Below are 15632 nucleotides of genomic sequence, written 5' to 3' on the forward strand. Positions count from 1 at the left end.
TTGTTATTCTTTGATTTCACCACCAGTGAAAATCTTTTGCTTCTTAATTTTGGGATACAATTGGAGTTGAAAAACTACTTTTTCTACTGACTTCCTAGATGCGATACTAAATTTTTTGAAAAAGACAAAAAACTACTTTTGTTGCTGCCTTATCCTGTGACAGTTCTCATATCAGGTTAGCCCTTTTCTTCTTTTTCTTCGAGTAACTCTCCTTAATCACAATTTTCCTTTGAACACTACAGTTGTTTTCTTATGGAGCACTAACTTGGGTGAGGATAATTTGCTTTAAGGAAGGATTATATACATTGTGGTGCATGCAATTTGTCAAATGGATCATATGAGATGTTTAGATATGAGACGACATGTGAACCTCTTTTAGATATACAACATTTCAGTCAACGCAACAATTACGCTGTTGCAGTTTACTATGGTCATAGTTGTCCTGTGTTATTTATGTTTTTTTTTTGTGACGTACATCTTGAACCCAGTTTTCTTCACTATTTTCCTCTCCTTCAAAATCTGTCAGGTTCATTCCTCTTCATTTTCATCTCTAGCTTTAACTTCGCCCTTCTTCATCTCTGTAATGGATCCTTGGGGGGGGGGGGGGGGGGGGGTGGACTATATCAAGTACGATTAATACTGTACTTCGCTGGTTGTTTCCTCTGTCTCTACCATGCTCTCTATGTAGACTGCACAAGTAAAAAGATTCCCTGCATTCAATTACTTTCTTAGATATAGCATAATCATAATGCAATGGCATGCCAAGGGTTTTTTAACTTGTGCAGTTGTTGCCAACAAAGAAACTTTTTGGTGCTTTTCAGAAATCTCCCTGGTAATTATCAGCTATCTCAACATTACCATGTTCAAAATCCTTTTCAATCTTATATTTTTCACACACTAATTGTTCACCTTGTCTATGTTATGCAGCAGATACCAATATTCTCACCAAAGATTACAAGAGAAGTGTCTGCGCCGCAGCTAACCTTCAAGTCAATGTATCGCATTTTGTTAATATGTAAATAGAATGTATATAGCTATTGCGTAAATCTCTGTTCAACTTGGATAACTTGGCTCCGTATCAAAATGTATGTAAAAATTTTATGTTCTTGGTCTATATTCAACTTGTAAAACTTGGCTCCTTATCAAAATGAAGTATATGTTCTTGGTCTGAGTTACCTGATGCTATTTTGAAAGTTTTTGCTCTTGATTTATTTAGTAACAGCTACATAAAGCTAACTGTAGCCTCCTCCACGTTGGGCCCGTGCCAGCATGGGCCATACTCCCCTTAGTTGTATATATACAATTCATATATTTGGTATAATAAATGTATGAATAGTACATATAGTATATTGATGGAATAAACATTATATAAAATAGTTAGAGTATAATATATTTAAAATATATTAATGGTTTTCTAAAAAAGTTGTTAGCATAAAATAAATTTTAAGAAAATATATCAGAATATTTTTTTTGGTGTGGGGGTGGGGGGGAGAGAGAGAGAAAAGATTTAAATGCATTAAAGTGCATTGATGGAATTTGATCTCATTAATTAATGGAGAGTGTTAACATTTAAATGGAGTTTATTATTATATTTATTTTTTTCTTTTCAAAATGCTATATATGTTACAAAACATGTTATATTTGTTGCTTTAAAAAAGATATGCTATTATTGTATATAACTCTTTCTAACTGATTTAATGGGTAAAAATCTCAATATATTATCCATTCCATTGTGCATAAATGACACCGTTGTCAGTATTTTAAATTATGACACATAATTAGTACAATTATTATTGTTCCACAAAAATAGCAGATTTTATTAATTTTTGTTAAGGAAATATTTTAAAAAATCGATACGGTTAAGAAAATATTTAAAAAGGATAAGTGCCACTAATCAAGAATTCATTTTTAGTCTCCTATTATTATGTATTCCCATTTCTCTCTCTTCTTATAACCAAAACGATTAGTTAATGTTAATTTTTATCTTTGATGCATTTATGTATGTGTGTGTGTGTCTATATCTATATATATATTTTTTTTTATTTATTATTATTTTTTAATCCAAAAATTGCATTATTTTTTCTTATAAATTTATGGGATATAAAGGTAACATTTGCATATTATAGGATAAATATTTTACATAGAAAATATTTTTCAGTTGAAAAAAACTCATATATATTTATGGTATAAATATATTTTTGTAAAAATACCATGTATATTTGTGGTATAAAAATATATTTTTTACAAAAAAATACCGTGTATATTTATGGTCAAAATATAATTTTTCAAAAATACCATGTATATTTATGCTATAAATATATTTTTGCAAAAATCCACGTATATTTATGGTATAAATATATATTGTTGAAGATATCATATATATTTATGCTATAAATTTTACATGTATTAAGAAAATAGGAAAAAAAAAAAGCAAAAGTGAAAGGATTTTTTTTTTTTTTTTGAAATGAAAGATAAATATTTTGTCCAAAAAAGTAGGAAGAGATTAGTTTGGGATTGATTCACATTTAGAATTCTACTGATTTTCCTTTGAAAGGTCAATATTTAGTTAATTTCTATGAAATGGAAACTAAATAACGTTGCTACGGTTATGGAATTATTTTCTAACTATTGACTAGCTTAGATTTAAGTTTGTGAGGTTTAAAGTTTTTCATGGTAAGCATTTTAATTAAGGAAACTTTAATTGATTTTATTCATTAAAATTTTCATGGTAAAAGCTTAACTTCTTTTATTATAAAATTAGAAGACTTGAGATTAACTTATTTATGATAAAATTATTAGAAAAAGTTAACCTATGAAAAGTTGAATTAACCATAAATTTCTGATATACTTTTCTTCAAATTTTATTTTATGCTAACAACTTTTTTAGAAAACCATTAATATATTTTAAATATATTATACTGTAACTATTGTATATAATGTTTATTCCATCAATATAATATATATGTATTGTTCATACGTTTATTATACCTAATATAAGAATTGTATCTATAAAATATTTTTTATATTTTATATTCCATCAATATTATATATTGTTCATACATTTATTATACCAATATACAAATTATATCTAAAGTATATACTTAATTACAATATTATATATTTCATGTACACTATTGTTAAAAATTTAAATTTTCAAACAGTACAAAAATATAAATAAATAAATTATTCAAAATTGTGTATGTAACATGTTGAAATATGTGCATTATCCAAATTTGAATGCAAAAGAAAAGAAAATAAATATGGCCCAAATAGAATCTTTTCTTTTGAAATCAAACAAATTAAATTAGCCCTCAAAATTAGCATGAATTCAATTACCACTTTTTAGGCATAGAAAATGGGATTTGTTTTGGGTTGTTACCGTGATAGTTTTAGGGGGAATCTTTCGGATGGTTTATGCTATTTAGGTCAGTTAGATAATTATGCTAAAAGATTGTAATGTTTTTTAAAGATTGTATAGTCACAAAACTTTGTCTACATTTTTCTGCAGATTTTTAGACAAACAAAGGAATTCTTTTTATAAATTTGAGAAAAAATATAATTTATAATCTTTGTCAAAGAGCGGTGTCACATCACCTTTCTTAGTTCTAGCTTTATTATAAATTGATTGATGATTGATAATTAGAAATCTCACATGTTACGGAAACTTATACCAATAATATAATAGTGTAATATGAACTAATTATTCACTTTGATTGGACATTAGAATGATTATAGAAACATGAATAGGAAATGAGCAAAAAACGGCTGAACATGGAATAGGCATTAACACGTATTAATTGTCCATTTAATTGGATGACGTCAATAGTTGTGGTCTTTCCAAATATACTCCTATTTGCTCAAAATCATGAACTAAACAAATCTGAAAACAATGAAGAAAATGCCAAAAAAAAAAGAAAAAAGATAAATATATTTTTGGCCTTAGAGAGTGCCACCCGTTTTCATTCCTAGCTTTAGTATATATAATATAGAGAGATAGATATATAGATTTGATAGTGTAAAAAATTTCTTACTCGTGTATTTTTCTCTTTTTCTTTACCAACTACGGAAGAATTGTCAAAAACACATAGATGAGGACGCTTTCCGCCACCATCGCCACCGTCGCCGTCACCCTTGTAAACATCTTGATTTATGTGCAAGCCCTGGGTGGCTCGTCCACCACTCTTGCCATCGTCTACGACGACGATCCCACTATCTGCGGCATAGTCGCTTACCAAAAAACCCAAAGTATCCAATGTTGGAGACACGGCCAATCGATGGCCACACCTATTTCACCAAACGTTTCCTTCGAATTCATCGCTGGTGGCCTCGACGGCTTCACTGCTGTCCTCTCCGGTGGATCTTCGCTCCTCTTCTGGGATAGCAGTTTCGTCCCCAAACGGCTGTATTTCAGTTACTCAACCTTGTTAACAAACGTTACTATGGGTGATGCTCAAATTTGCGCCATAACGAACAGTACCCATAATGCTACCTGCTGGAGAGGCGATACGAGTCAACAACCGAATGGGTCATCACAATTCATATCAATGTCATCTGGTTCTAAATTTTCTTGCGGAGTTTTGGAAAGTTCATACAAGGTTGTCTGTTGGGGAAACAGTGATATCGCTTCAACTATCCAATCAGGATTTGGTAATGAAACGATGGTGAACATATATGCAGGCGGAAGGCATGCTTGTGGGGTGAACACTAACGGGTTCTTAATTTGCAAAGGTGATAACAACAACGGTCAATTGAATGTTCCTTCTAATTTGTTTAACGAGTATATTGGAATAGCTATGGGAATGAATCATACTTGTGGAATTCATAGAATGGATCATACAGTTGTTTGTTGGGGTGGAAATGGTGCATTTTCAAGTAATGTTATAGAAAGTATTGCTTTTGAAACAGTCGCAGCTGGGTCAAATTTTACGTGTGGATTGACGACAAGAGATTTGTCAGTGGTCTGTTGGGGGCCAGGTTGGACTAGTAATATGTATCCTCAAGGGGCTGCCCTTCCTTTACCAACCATTCTTCCAGGTTCATGTGGACAAAGTAATTGTCCTTGTGGTATATATCCGGGGTCTCAATATCTCTGTTCTGGCAATGGTGAAATTTGTACGCCTTGTTGATTAATCCATGTTACCACCACCTACGAAGAAAATGGTGGCTGGAGTATAAAGTAATGTTAAGAAATTTTTACGAAAGAAAAGAATAACGAAGAACTGGTTATGCATGTGATCTTGGTATAAAATTAATATAGTATACTTATTTGAGAAGTACTTAGTGTTTTTGGATTCTTGAAGTTAAGGGTAAAAAGTACTTGGTGTTATTGGATTCGTGAAGTTAAGGACAAAGGCTACTTTCTTAACTATAGTCTATACACAATATACACAATTTTATTCCTTCTAAGAAAGTATCCGCCTTGTAGCTACATAATTTTTCTTACGAGACTAAAATGCTTCATATATTTCTTTCCAGAGTTCAAACACCATACATCTTATTAAAGGTAGAATATACACTTAATTGACTTGTGATCTCCTAAAAGTATCCATATCTGAAGCTGTTGCACGTTATTTTTCTTTGGGATTGAATTAGTCATACAAGGTTGAAGACCATGAACTAATTGGAGTGTGGAACTTAAATGACCCAAAAAAACAGAGAACCAACCAAAGACCAAAGTACCCCAGAAAAAAAAAAAAAAAAGAGTTACCAAAATACTTTTTTATTGCGCAAAATGACTTAAATGACTGATGGTTGTTAGCTGCTTTTGCGCACTAAGTTCTTGCGTAATATAAGTCACAACAAATTTAAATGCACATGGCCTAAATTTTAGCCAAGTGGGAACTTATTAGATAAAGTTTAATGACTATACAATCTTAAAAAAAAAACATTTTTTTAGCATAACTAGTATACGTACCCGCACGATGCATAAGAAATTATACTAAGACAACATCGTAATAACATGAAAGAAGTTGAAGCGCAAAAAAAATGAATTCAATTTCAAATGGTTTAATTTTCTATAAATAGAAACATAAATTGTTCTACACCAGAATATGTTATTCATGACAAAAGATAATTGCAAGAAATGAATATAAGATTGGCTTTTAACTTAATATACTTCTTCAGAATCACTAAGGACCAGAATTTTATAATACATTTGACTGATCGTTGAAATTATCGGGGTCTAACTTTTCCACAGATCAACTCCACCCATATAGCTACCTATATTTTAAATCAAGCCCTCATCCTAACCAAATTTATATAATAAAAATTTAACTTAAGAATACAGACGGTAGCACTTCCCAGGTCCAGTTCGTCCAGCACGCCCTGCTCGTCGTTTTGCTAATGTTTGTGAAATTGGGGTAAAATCTAGTGAATCAATCCCCTGTTTTGGATCGTAGACATTCCTCTTTGCAAATCCAAGATCGATAAAATAATATATACCATCAATTGTCAAAGAAGTTTCAACAATATTTGTAGCAACACCAACATTTCTCTTTCCTGGCGGGGCAGGATCATAAATTATGGACTGCATTTCACTGGGCAAGGCACTATAGACAGGTAGCATGATCAGTTCAGGAACATTTTTACCTAGTCCTTTCATCAGAGACACTGGCAAGCATAATTAATCTCCTCTTGACCAGTCAAGCAGAGGATGATATCACCTTCAGGTTCTGTCAAGTGGATATGCATAACAGTGATTAAAACCGCATCAAAGTACTCACTCTCTGCCTGCTTTTTGGAGAGTATCTCTACTTGAAAAGTTCTTCCTGAGATTGTAAAGATGTTGCAGTCAAAGAAATAATCAGAAAATTTCAGTGCATTCATTTTGCAGATGTGACAATTAGACGAAGGTCAGGTCTTCTATTCAAAAGTTGCTTAAGCAAACCAAAGAGAACATTAGTGTGAATTGTCCTTTCGTGTGTTTCTGTTACACCTCGGAACTTTGGGTTGCTGAGCGGCTAATGGACTAACGTAAGTTAAGGTGTACATGATGTCTCTACAAGTAAGAAGGGATGTTTAATAATTCTAATTAAGATTCCAAAGAAGTTAGAGGCAAGGGAGAGAAGTTCGTCAAATGAAACTCCACCGCAGTTTTGCGAAAGGGGGGTTCGACGGTCGTTCTTTGTACCGTCGGACGAGTCGACGCTTCGTCGATTGTGCCGTAGAATTGAGCTAGAGCGAAGACCATTCAACGAACGGGTCGACGCTCCGTCGATCAGTTCGACGGACCGTCCTTCTAACCGTAGAATGAAAAGAAACGACAGATTGCTCACTGGAAATTTAACGACTTCGACGATCAGATCGACGCTTTGTCGATCGTACCGTATATCTCGGTCGGGACTGATTTCATGATTTAATATAAGGACCATTCTCTCATTTTATTTCATTTTATCTTCCACTCTCCTCTCTTCAACAAACCTCTAGAACCTTCTCCATCATTCACCCACAAGAAATCAAAGGAAATCCATGATCAAGTACACCAAAACCATGAAATCAAGTGTGTGAAACCTAGTAAAAGTTCATCTAAGCCAAGAAAACTCAAGAGAAGAGAGTTAGGGTTTTGGTGCAAGAAGAGAAGTTCCACTCAAAGGTTGTTCATCAATCATCCAAGGTGAGTTTTATGGTATTTACATGTTGTTTAAGGTGTTGAAAAGTTGAAACACTTGGATTGTAGAAGGAGGTAGAAAATGGGTCATAAATATGAGTGAATAGTGTCATTGTTGAGTAGTAGTTGGGGTGAGTTATGAATATTGGCATGTCGTGATTGTGACTATGTTATTAATGACACTTCGACCACGGAATAAGTATTGTATATGAGAAAACGCGATAGTGAGCTATAACCATAATTGTGGAGAAATTGAAGGAATATGGTGAATTGTGGGAAATGTGGATGATTGATGATTGTTGTTGCGATATTGTGAATATTGTTACGAATGTTTGGGAGTTGATATAGAATGTGAGAAAAGTAGTAGGAACAAAGGGAATGCTGCCCAATTTTCCCTAGAAATAGTAAAATGTTCTTATAGCCGAGTAACTAATGTTAATGCGAATCCTTTTGAAGGTAGAAACGCGAGCAACGAAGGAGGACGACCAAGCGATAGAATAGTTAAACGACAAAGGTACGTGAGGCTAGTCCTTTCTTTCTATGGTATGAATCCTATAGTATGACTTTCCTTCCTCTTCATGAATCTCTTAAATTCCGGAAAACTATGAGCCTGTGTTCATGAATAGCTACACAAGGTAAGAGTTATATTATGAGCTCAATAATGATGATGAGTTAAAGCATAGAGATTCTAGATGTTCATGATATGATGTTCCTAAAACGTTAATGATGTCATTTATTGCTTACTCACCTCATATACTATTCCCTTTAAGGTGAGGCAGAATGTTAATGAGTGCTCCATAATGAAATCGGGGGATCACGACCTTACGTCACCCCGATAAAGTATAGTTATCCTTGACTCTTTATGCATGCACTATGATGAGCATATTATGATGATGATATAACACCGTGCCTATATGGCCGGGCAGTCACCGCTAAGGCGGGCAGCGTATACACCATGGCCAGATGGCATGGGCAGACACCACTAGTGGGCGGCATGAGATGATACCCCGGACGCGGGAGGCCTGGACGCAGGCTAATGATTATCACACCGATCCGATACGGACGAGCAGCTTATACATTTATGCATGTATGATATAATGATGATTATCAGTAAGCCAGGATGCATCATTTCCTTTATATTTGACAGTCAGATACAGATATTCCTTATTGATGCTTCTTTTATTTCATTGACGTATCATTATTGTTTATGCCTCTCATACTCAGTACAATGTTCGTACTGACGTCCGTTTTCTTTGGACGCTGTGTTTATGCCCACAGGTAGACAGGAAGGTGATCTTGATCCAGATTCGTAGGAGCTGTTAGCTGATTTGAAGAGCACTCCATTTTCCGGAGGTGCCATTGACTATTTTTTTGGTATATATGTACATGTATATTTGGGCACAACAGGGTCTTGTCCCGTCCATATGTTTAGCACTCCAGTAGAGGCTCGTAGATACGCAGTGTGGGTGGTATGGTCTCATGAGGTTGCTACAATGTATATATATATATATATATATATATATATATATATATATATATATATATATATATATATATATATATATATATATATATATATATATATATTATTTTAATGACCAAAAGGCTTGTGCATATAAAAGTATTGATGTTTCCGAATGAAAGATGATTTTCTTATAATTTGAGTATGATTTTGATAAAAGAACGTTTAATGAGCATGATAAGTAGTAGAACGAGGGGTGCTCGGTGGTTAGCCCCGGGTACCTGTCACGGCCCCTAGTTGGGTCGTGACAGTTTCATCAAGCATTATGACCGAATACTGGGACAAATTATCATCAATCAGGATCTCCCTCAAAAGCATACCATCAGTCATATATTTGATAACAGTTTCTGGCCCAGTACAATCTTCAAAACGAATACCATAACCAATCTCTTCACCTAATCGACAACCAAACTCTTCAACAAGTCTCTTAGCCAGTTACAGCTTCTAACAATGTCAACATAAACACATGTAGTTCAAATGCCAATTCCTTCATAGTTGCTAATAACTCAAATGGTAGACAATTTCCAGTTGCTAATAATCCAAGTGTTAGATCTAGATGGAATGATGACTTGTATTGTGATTACTGTCACAAGAGAGGACATACGAGAGACCTATGTTACAAACTAAAAGGATATCCACCTGGTTTTAAGTTTACCAATAAGAAGAGAGGGAACTACACTGCAAGGGCACACAATGCTAATGTTACAAAAGAAGGGAAATGCAACGGTTATGGAAGTTCAGACCTGCAGAATAACTAGGACACCGCATATGGGGTTGGATCTATACAAGCTAGCCCAATATTCGCTCAGGAACAATACCATCATATTCTCAAAATATTAAATGATGAGAGAGCAACAGTTGAGAGAGCCAACATGGCAGGTGAGTCTTCTAATAACTACTGTGTTTCGATTATTGACTCTGGTGTAACAAATCACATGATTACTGCTTTGAACTTATTGAATGTCCTACAATTGTGCCTGATTCCACTCTTAAATATGTATTCCTTCCAAATGGTAACACCACTAGGGTCACACACATAGGAAGTCATATTATTACAAACTCTCAAACCATCACTTATGTTCTTTATGTCCCTAACTTCAAGTACAACTTACTGTCAGTTGCCAGATACACTAAAGAATTAAAATGTTCTGTTAGTTTCTTTCCTGATTTCTGCATCTTTCAGGACCTCTTCAGTGGCAAGGTGAGGCAGATTGGTAGCATTAAGGATGGACTCTACATCCTCAATCCTGCAACACCTGCTGCTTCTCAGAATTGCAAGTATTTGTCTACTTTTGTTCATACACCTCTTAGCATATTATGTCATCAAAGGCTGGGTCATGCCTCTTATCCAGTATTGCAACAAATCTCCCCAATAAGATAGTACATTAGTCATTTTAATTCTTGTAATTGTCATGTTTGTCCAATAGCTAAGAAAACCAGAAATGTTTTTCCCTTAAGTACTACTAAGTCCAGTCATTCCTTTCAACTTGTTCATATGGATGTATGGGACCCTGATAAAGTTTGCACTTATGATGGCTTCAAGTATTTTCTTACTCATATGGATGACTATTCTAGAATGACTTGGACATTCTTGTTAAGACTGAAAAGTGATGCGTTTGTTGTTCTCAAAAATTTCATTCAAATGATTGAAAATCAATTCTCAGTCACTATTAAAGTCTTTCGATCAGACAATGGTTATGAGTTCTTCAAGTCTCTCTGTACTAGTTTCTTTACCTCCAAGGGCATTTTTTACCAAAGTAGTTGTGTTCATACACCACAACAGAATGGTGTTGTAGAAAGAAAACATAGACACCTATTAGATGTTGCTAGGGCATTAAAATTCCAAGTTGTTGTCCCTATGAAGTTTTGGGGTGATTGGATCCTCACTGCAACTTATATCATAAATAGATTGCCAAGTCCTTTTCTTCAGGGCAAGTCACCTTATCACATGTTCCATGGAACTGTACCCTCTCATACTAACATGTTTTGCTACTAAAACTGACTACTCAAATAAGTTTACACCCAAGTCTGTTCCTGCCATAATTATGGGTTACTCCAATGTTAAAAAAGGATATAGGTTATATGATATAGAACATGATAAGTTCTTTGTTAGTAGGGATGTCCTCTTTAAAGAGCACGTATTACCTTTTAGATATCCCAAAAGCAATTGTCACGACCCGACTAAGGGCCGCGACGAGCACCCAGGCACCCTCTTAGCTTACTCTTATGCTTACATCTAGGTGAGACACATAATTATACATGCATTTCCATTCATTCGTCAACTAGTCCCATTTGGACAACAACACATTTATATCATCATAGGCATCTATGCCACATCAATGTACATGGGCCAACGTGGCCGACAAAATGAAATACAAAACATAGGCCGACAAGTCCAGACACATCTACCCACACACACACATGTCTACGAGCCTCTAAGAGTATAACATATCACATTAGCGGGACAAGACCCCGCTATGCCCATAATTATATACATAAAAGAATGAGTACCCAAAAGTTATGGCTCCGAAGGAAATGGAGCTCTCTATGTAATCTCTGAATAGGCAGCTATGGATCAAGTCTGTCTCCCTGTGCACCTGCGGGCATGACGCAGCGTCCACAAACAAAAGGACGTCAGTACGAAGAATGTACTGAGTATGTAAAGCATGATCAACATCGATCTATATAAGCATAAGGAACAACATATGAAATAGCATAGGAGGGGAGACAATAACATCATCATCATTACACTTACTTGCCTTTCATAGGGGCTTCCCATTTTTCATACGTATTCGTACACCTACGTCATCATCCGTATTCCATAATAGTAGTCGTACCATACTCGTGCTCATATTCGTATACATGTCCTTAGTCGTATTCTCATACATAGTCTTATCACATTCATATTCATATTATATATTTAGTCATTTCATATACATAGCATTTTACATAGCATACCCGACCTCATAGGATCGGTGTTTCATACATACTTGGCCAACCAAGGCTCAAGGTTACTCATACCTGACCCTACCAAGGCTTCAGGGTTATCTGTACCATCTGCAGAGGTGTGCGCGCGTTTCGTAATCGTATACATACTTTATACATAATCATATACATATATTCTACCCGGCGTTATAAGCTCGGGGTTTCATTATAGCCCTTCATAGACACACATATAAGTATAATAGCCCATAGACACCTTTAGCATCATTATTACCGTCCTTATCATTACAATCGTCATCATTATCGTTACTTATATATCATAGGCCTACTCGTCGTATGAAATGCGTGGTACAATCGTAGTGCATATCAAGGATCGTGAGCTTATGAGCTCAGAATATCAACCAATTGAAAACAACGTACTCATATAGAGGATTTAAGAGTTTGGCCAAGGAACCATGCCTTATGAAAGAAGGGTCGGCCTTACATACCTTTTCGTCGAACTATTCTACACTTGCACGCTTCCTTCCAATGTTAGCGTTTCTACCTTCATTAATATCATAACAATGGTCGTTAGTCATTCACATCATCCACATAATCTAGATTTCTCAATTTGCTTCTAATTCACCCATATTCAAGGTCATAACACCCAACTTCGTCCATCCGTCTAAAGTGTCTAGTTCATGATCTTTAATACCATTTATAACACATTCATATCACAACACAACAACATTCGTGATTCAATTCAAACTATTCCTCAAAATGTCACTATTCATCATTCATGACCTAGTTGATCATATTTTCTACAATCCATGCATTTCACCTCTCCAATATCTTAAACATCATATAAATATCATGAATCTTACCTTAGAAGTTGTAGGAACAAGCCTTAGTTGATAATACTCCACTTTGAGCAAAACCCTAGTTTTTCTCCATTTGGATTTCTTGACTTGGATGACCTTTGATGATGTTCTTACTCTTGATTCACTTTGTTTTATGTTGTTGATGACTTATGATCCTTGAAAACTTGGATAATAAATGTAGAGAGATGTTTTAGAGAGAAGTGGTGTAATGTTGAAATGAAATAAAACAAGTGTTGGTCCCTTTATTTAATGACTTGCAAAATCTGAACTGAAATGCACAGTGGTCGTCCATGGGGGTTTACGGTTCGTATTCCAGTTTACGGACTGTCCTTCGTGGTCGTCTTTAACCATATTCAGAACCAGAAACTTAAGGTTGCAACATGGTGATTTACGACCATGGTTTACGGGCCGTAAATCACTTTACGGTCCGTCCTCCAGGTCGTATTTATCCATTTCCTCAACTGGCAGAAAGTTGAAGTTTTGCATGCCAATTTACGACCTGCTAGTTTACGGACCGTATACCAATTTACGGTCCGTCCTAGCACTTTACGACCACTGGGCAGTTGCAAATCTGCAATTTCCCATATTTCTTAGACTTCTCATTTTAATCACCCACGTCCATGCACATGCATTGCTCACCTTATATCTCATCTTAACTTAGCTAACTTTCTCATTTCACATCGGATACCTTTGCAATCTCGCCTAAGGTCATCAAACGTCGTTTCTTGCTCATTGACATCATGCACCCATATTCATCACTAGTTCATTCACTTTCGTACCAACGGAAAAATTTTCAAGGTGTAGCATTCTCCCCTCCTTAAGAACATTCGTCCTCGAATGTTAAAGTCTTCGGGGATTCTATAAAATATTTGCCAGAGCACTACCATCCGGCCACAACAACCCATAATATCGATGTCTCACAGGGCCACAACATAATAGCATAAAAATTTGGCCACACACGACCTAAAAGCATAAAAGGAAAACAGGCATACCTTATGATCTTGACGTTTCATCTTGGACCTCTTCCAAAGGATGAAATAAATGTGGGTATTTGGATCGCATACTTTTTTCCACTTCCCACGTCATTTCCTCTCGTTTACTGCTTCTCCATAGAACCTTAACTGAGGCTACTTCTTTGTTTCTAAGCCTCCGTACTTGCCTATCTAATATGGCAATGGGTATTTCTTCGTAAGACAACTTTTCTGTCACTTGAACATCATTTACTGGGACGATCCTCGTAGGATCTCCGACACATTTTCGAAGCATCGAGACGTGGAATACTGGATGGACTGACTCCAACTCGGGAGGTAGATCTAACTCATAGGCCACTTTGCCTATCTTTCGTACAATCTCATATGGCCCAATATATTGGGGATTAAGTTTCCCCTTTTTGCCAAATCTCATAACGCCCTTCATCGGCGACACTTTCAAGAACACCCAATCTTTCACTGCGAACTCTAAGTCCCTTCGACGATTGTCCACATAGGACCTTTGACGACTTTGGGCTGCTAACAACCGATCTTGTATGAGTTTAAATTTCTCTATAGCTTGCTGGACCAAGTCTGGCCCTATTAACTTAGTTTCTCCGGTTTCAAACCACCCGATCGGGGATCTACACTTCCGCCCATATAAAGCCTCATACGGTGCCATTTGAATGCTGGAATGGTAACTATTATTGTAAGCAAATTCAATGAGTGGCAAATGATCATCCCAATTTCCTACAAAATCTAACATACATGCTCGCAACATATCTTCAAGAGTATGAATGGTACGTTCGTCCCGCCCATCGGTCTGTGGGTGGAATGTCGTACTAAGACGTACTTGGGTCCCTAAACCCTCTTGGAAATACTCCCAAAATTTAGCTGTAAACTGAGTTCCTCTATCGGAGATAATAGACACTGGAACGCCATGAAGTCTCACTATCTCTTTAAGGTAAAGCCTTGCATAATCTTCTGCCACATAGGTCGTTCTGACCGGTAAGAAATGTGCTGACTTTGTGAGTCTATCCACGATCACCCATATGGAATCATATTTATGTCGAGAACGGGGTAACCCTGTGATGAAGTCCATATTAATCACTTCCCACTTCCACGTTGGGATTTCTATAGCTTGCAACAATCCGCCTGGCTTTTGGTGCTCGATTTTCACTTGTTGACAATTAGGACATTGAGCTACAAATTCCGCTATATCTTTCTTCATCCTATTCCACCAATATATAGACTTAAGGTCGTGATACATCTTCGTCGCTCCGGGGTGAACGAAGTAACGGGAACAATGAGCTTCTCTCAAAATTTGGTGGCGTAGACTTGCCACATCAGGGACACATAATCTGCCTCTACATCGGAGAACTCCGTCTCCTGAAATATCAAAGAATGACTCCTCCTTCTGAGGGAGTGTATCTCTGTACTGCATTAGCATGGGATTCTCATATTGTCGCTTTTTCACTTCCGCTACTAGCGACGAGACTGCCGAATTCTGAATAGTAGCTCTGCCACTACCTGAATCCACCACTCGGACTCCTAGGCTAGCTAACTGTTGCAGCTCACGGGCCATCTCTTTCTTTTCTGGTCGTACATCACTTAGACTTCCCACCGACCTACGGCTAAGAGCATCAGCTACAACATTTGCCTTTCCGGGGTGATACAAAATATCAACATCGTAGTCTTTCAGCAATTCCAACCATCGTCGTTGCCGCAAATTT

At 36.1% G+C, this 15632-nt stretch overlaps 1 protein-coding gene and 1 long non-coding RNA gene across 4 annotated transcripts in view; both read left to right on the forward strand.

Annotated features, from left to right (window-relative positions):
- LOC132617313 (uncharacterized) overlaps nucleotides 1-1166 on the forward strand; it is a 3382-nt gene extending 2216 nt beyond the window's left edge. Inside the window, exons 3-4 of one of the 3 annotated variants that reach the window (XR_009573710.1) lie at nucleotides 786-832; nucleotides 928-1166. This is a non-coding gene — a long non-coding RNA (uncharacterized LOC132617313). Of the gene's footprint in view, nucleotides 1-785 lie in introns of all 3 variants that reach the window. The other 2 variants (XR_009573709.1, XR_009573708.1) reach the window with 2 other exon arrangements.
- Nucleotides 1167-4274: 3108 nt separating this feature from the next.
- On the forward strand, nucleotides 4275-5126 carry LOC132620190 (putative serine/threonine-protein kinase-like protein CCR3). Its single transcript, XM_060334883.1, has one exon. It carries the CDS (start codon nucleotides 4275-4277, stop codon nucleotides 5124-5126), a length of 852 nt encoding a protein of 283 aa, XP_060190866.1.
- Nucleotides 5127-15632: the final 10506 nt, after the last annotated feature.

This window comes from Lycium barbarum, chromosome 11 (assembly GCF_019175385.1).
Source record: "Lycium barbarum isolate Lr01 chromosome 11, ASM1917538v2, whole genome shotgun sequence".
Taxonomy (NCBI): Eukaryota; Viridiplantae; Streptophyta; class Magnoliopsida; order Solanales; family Solanaceae; genus Lycium; species Lycium barbarum.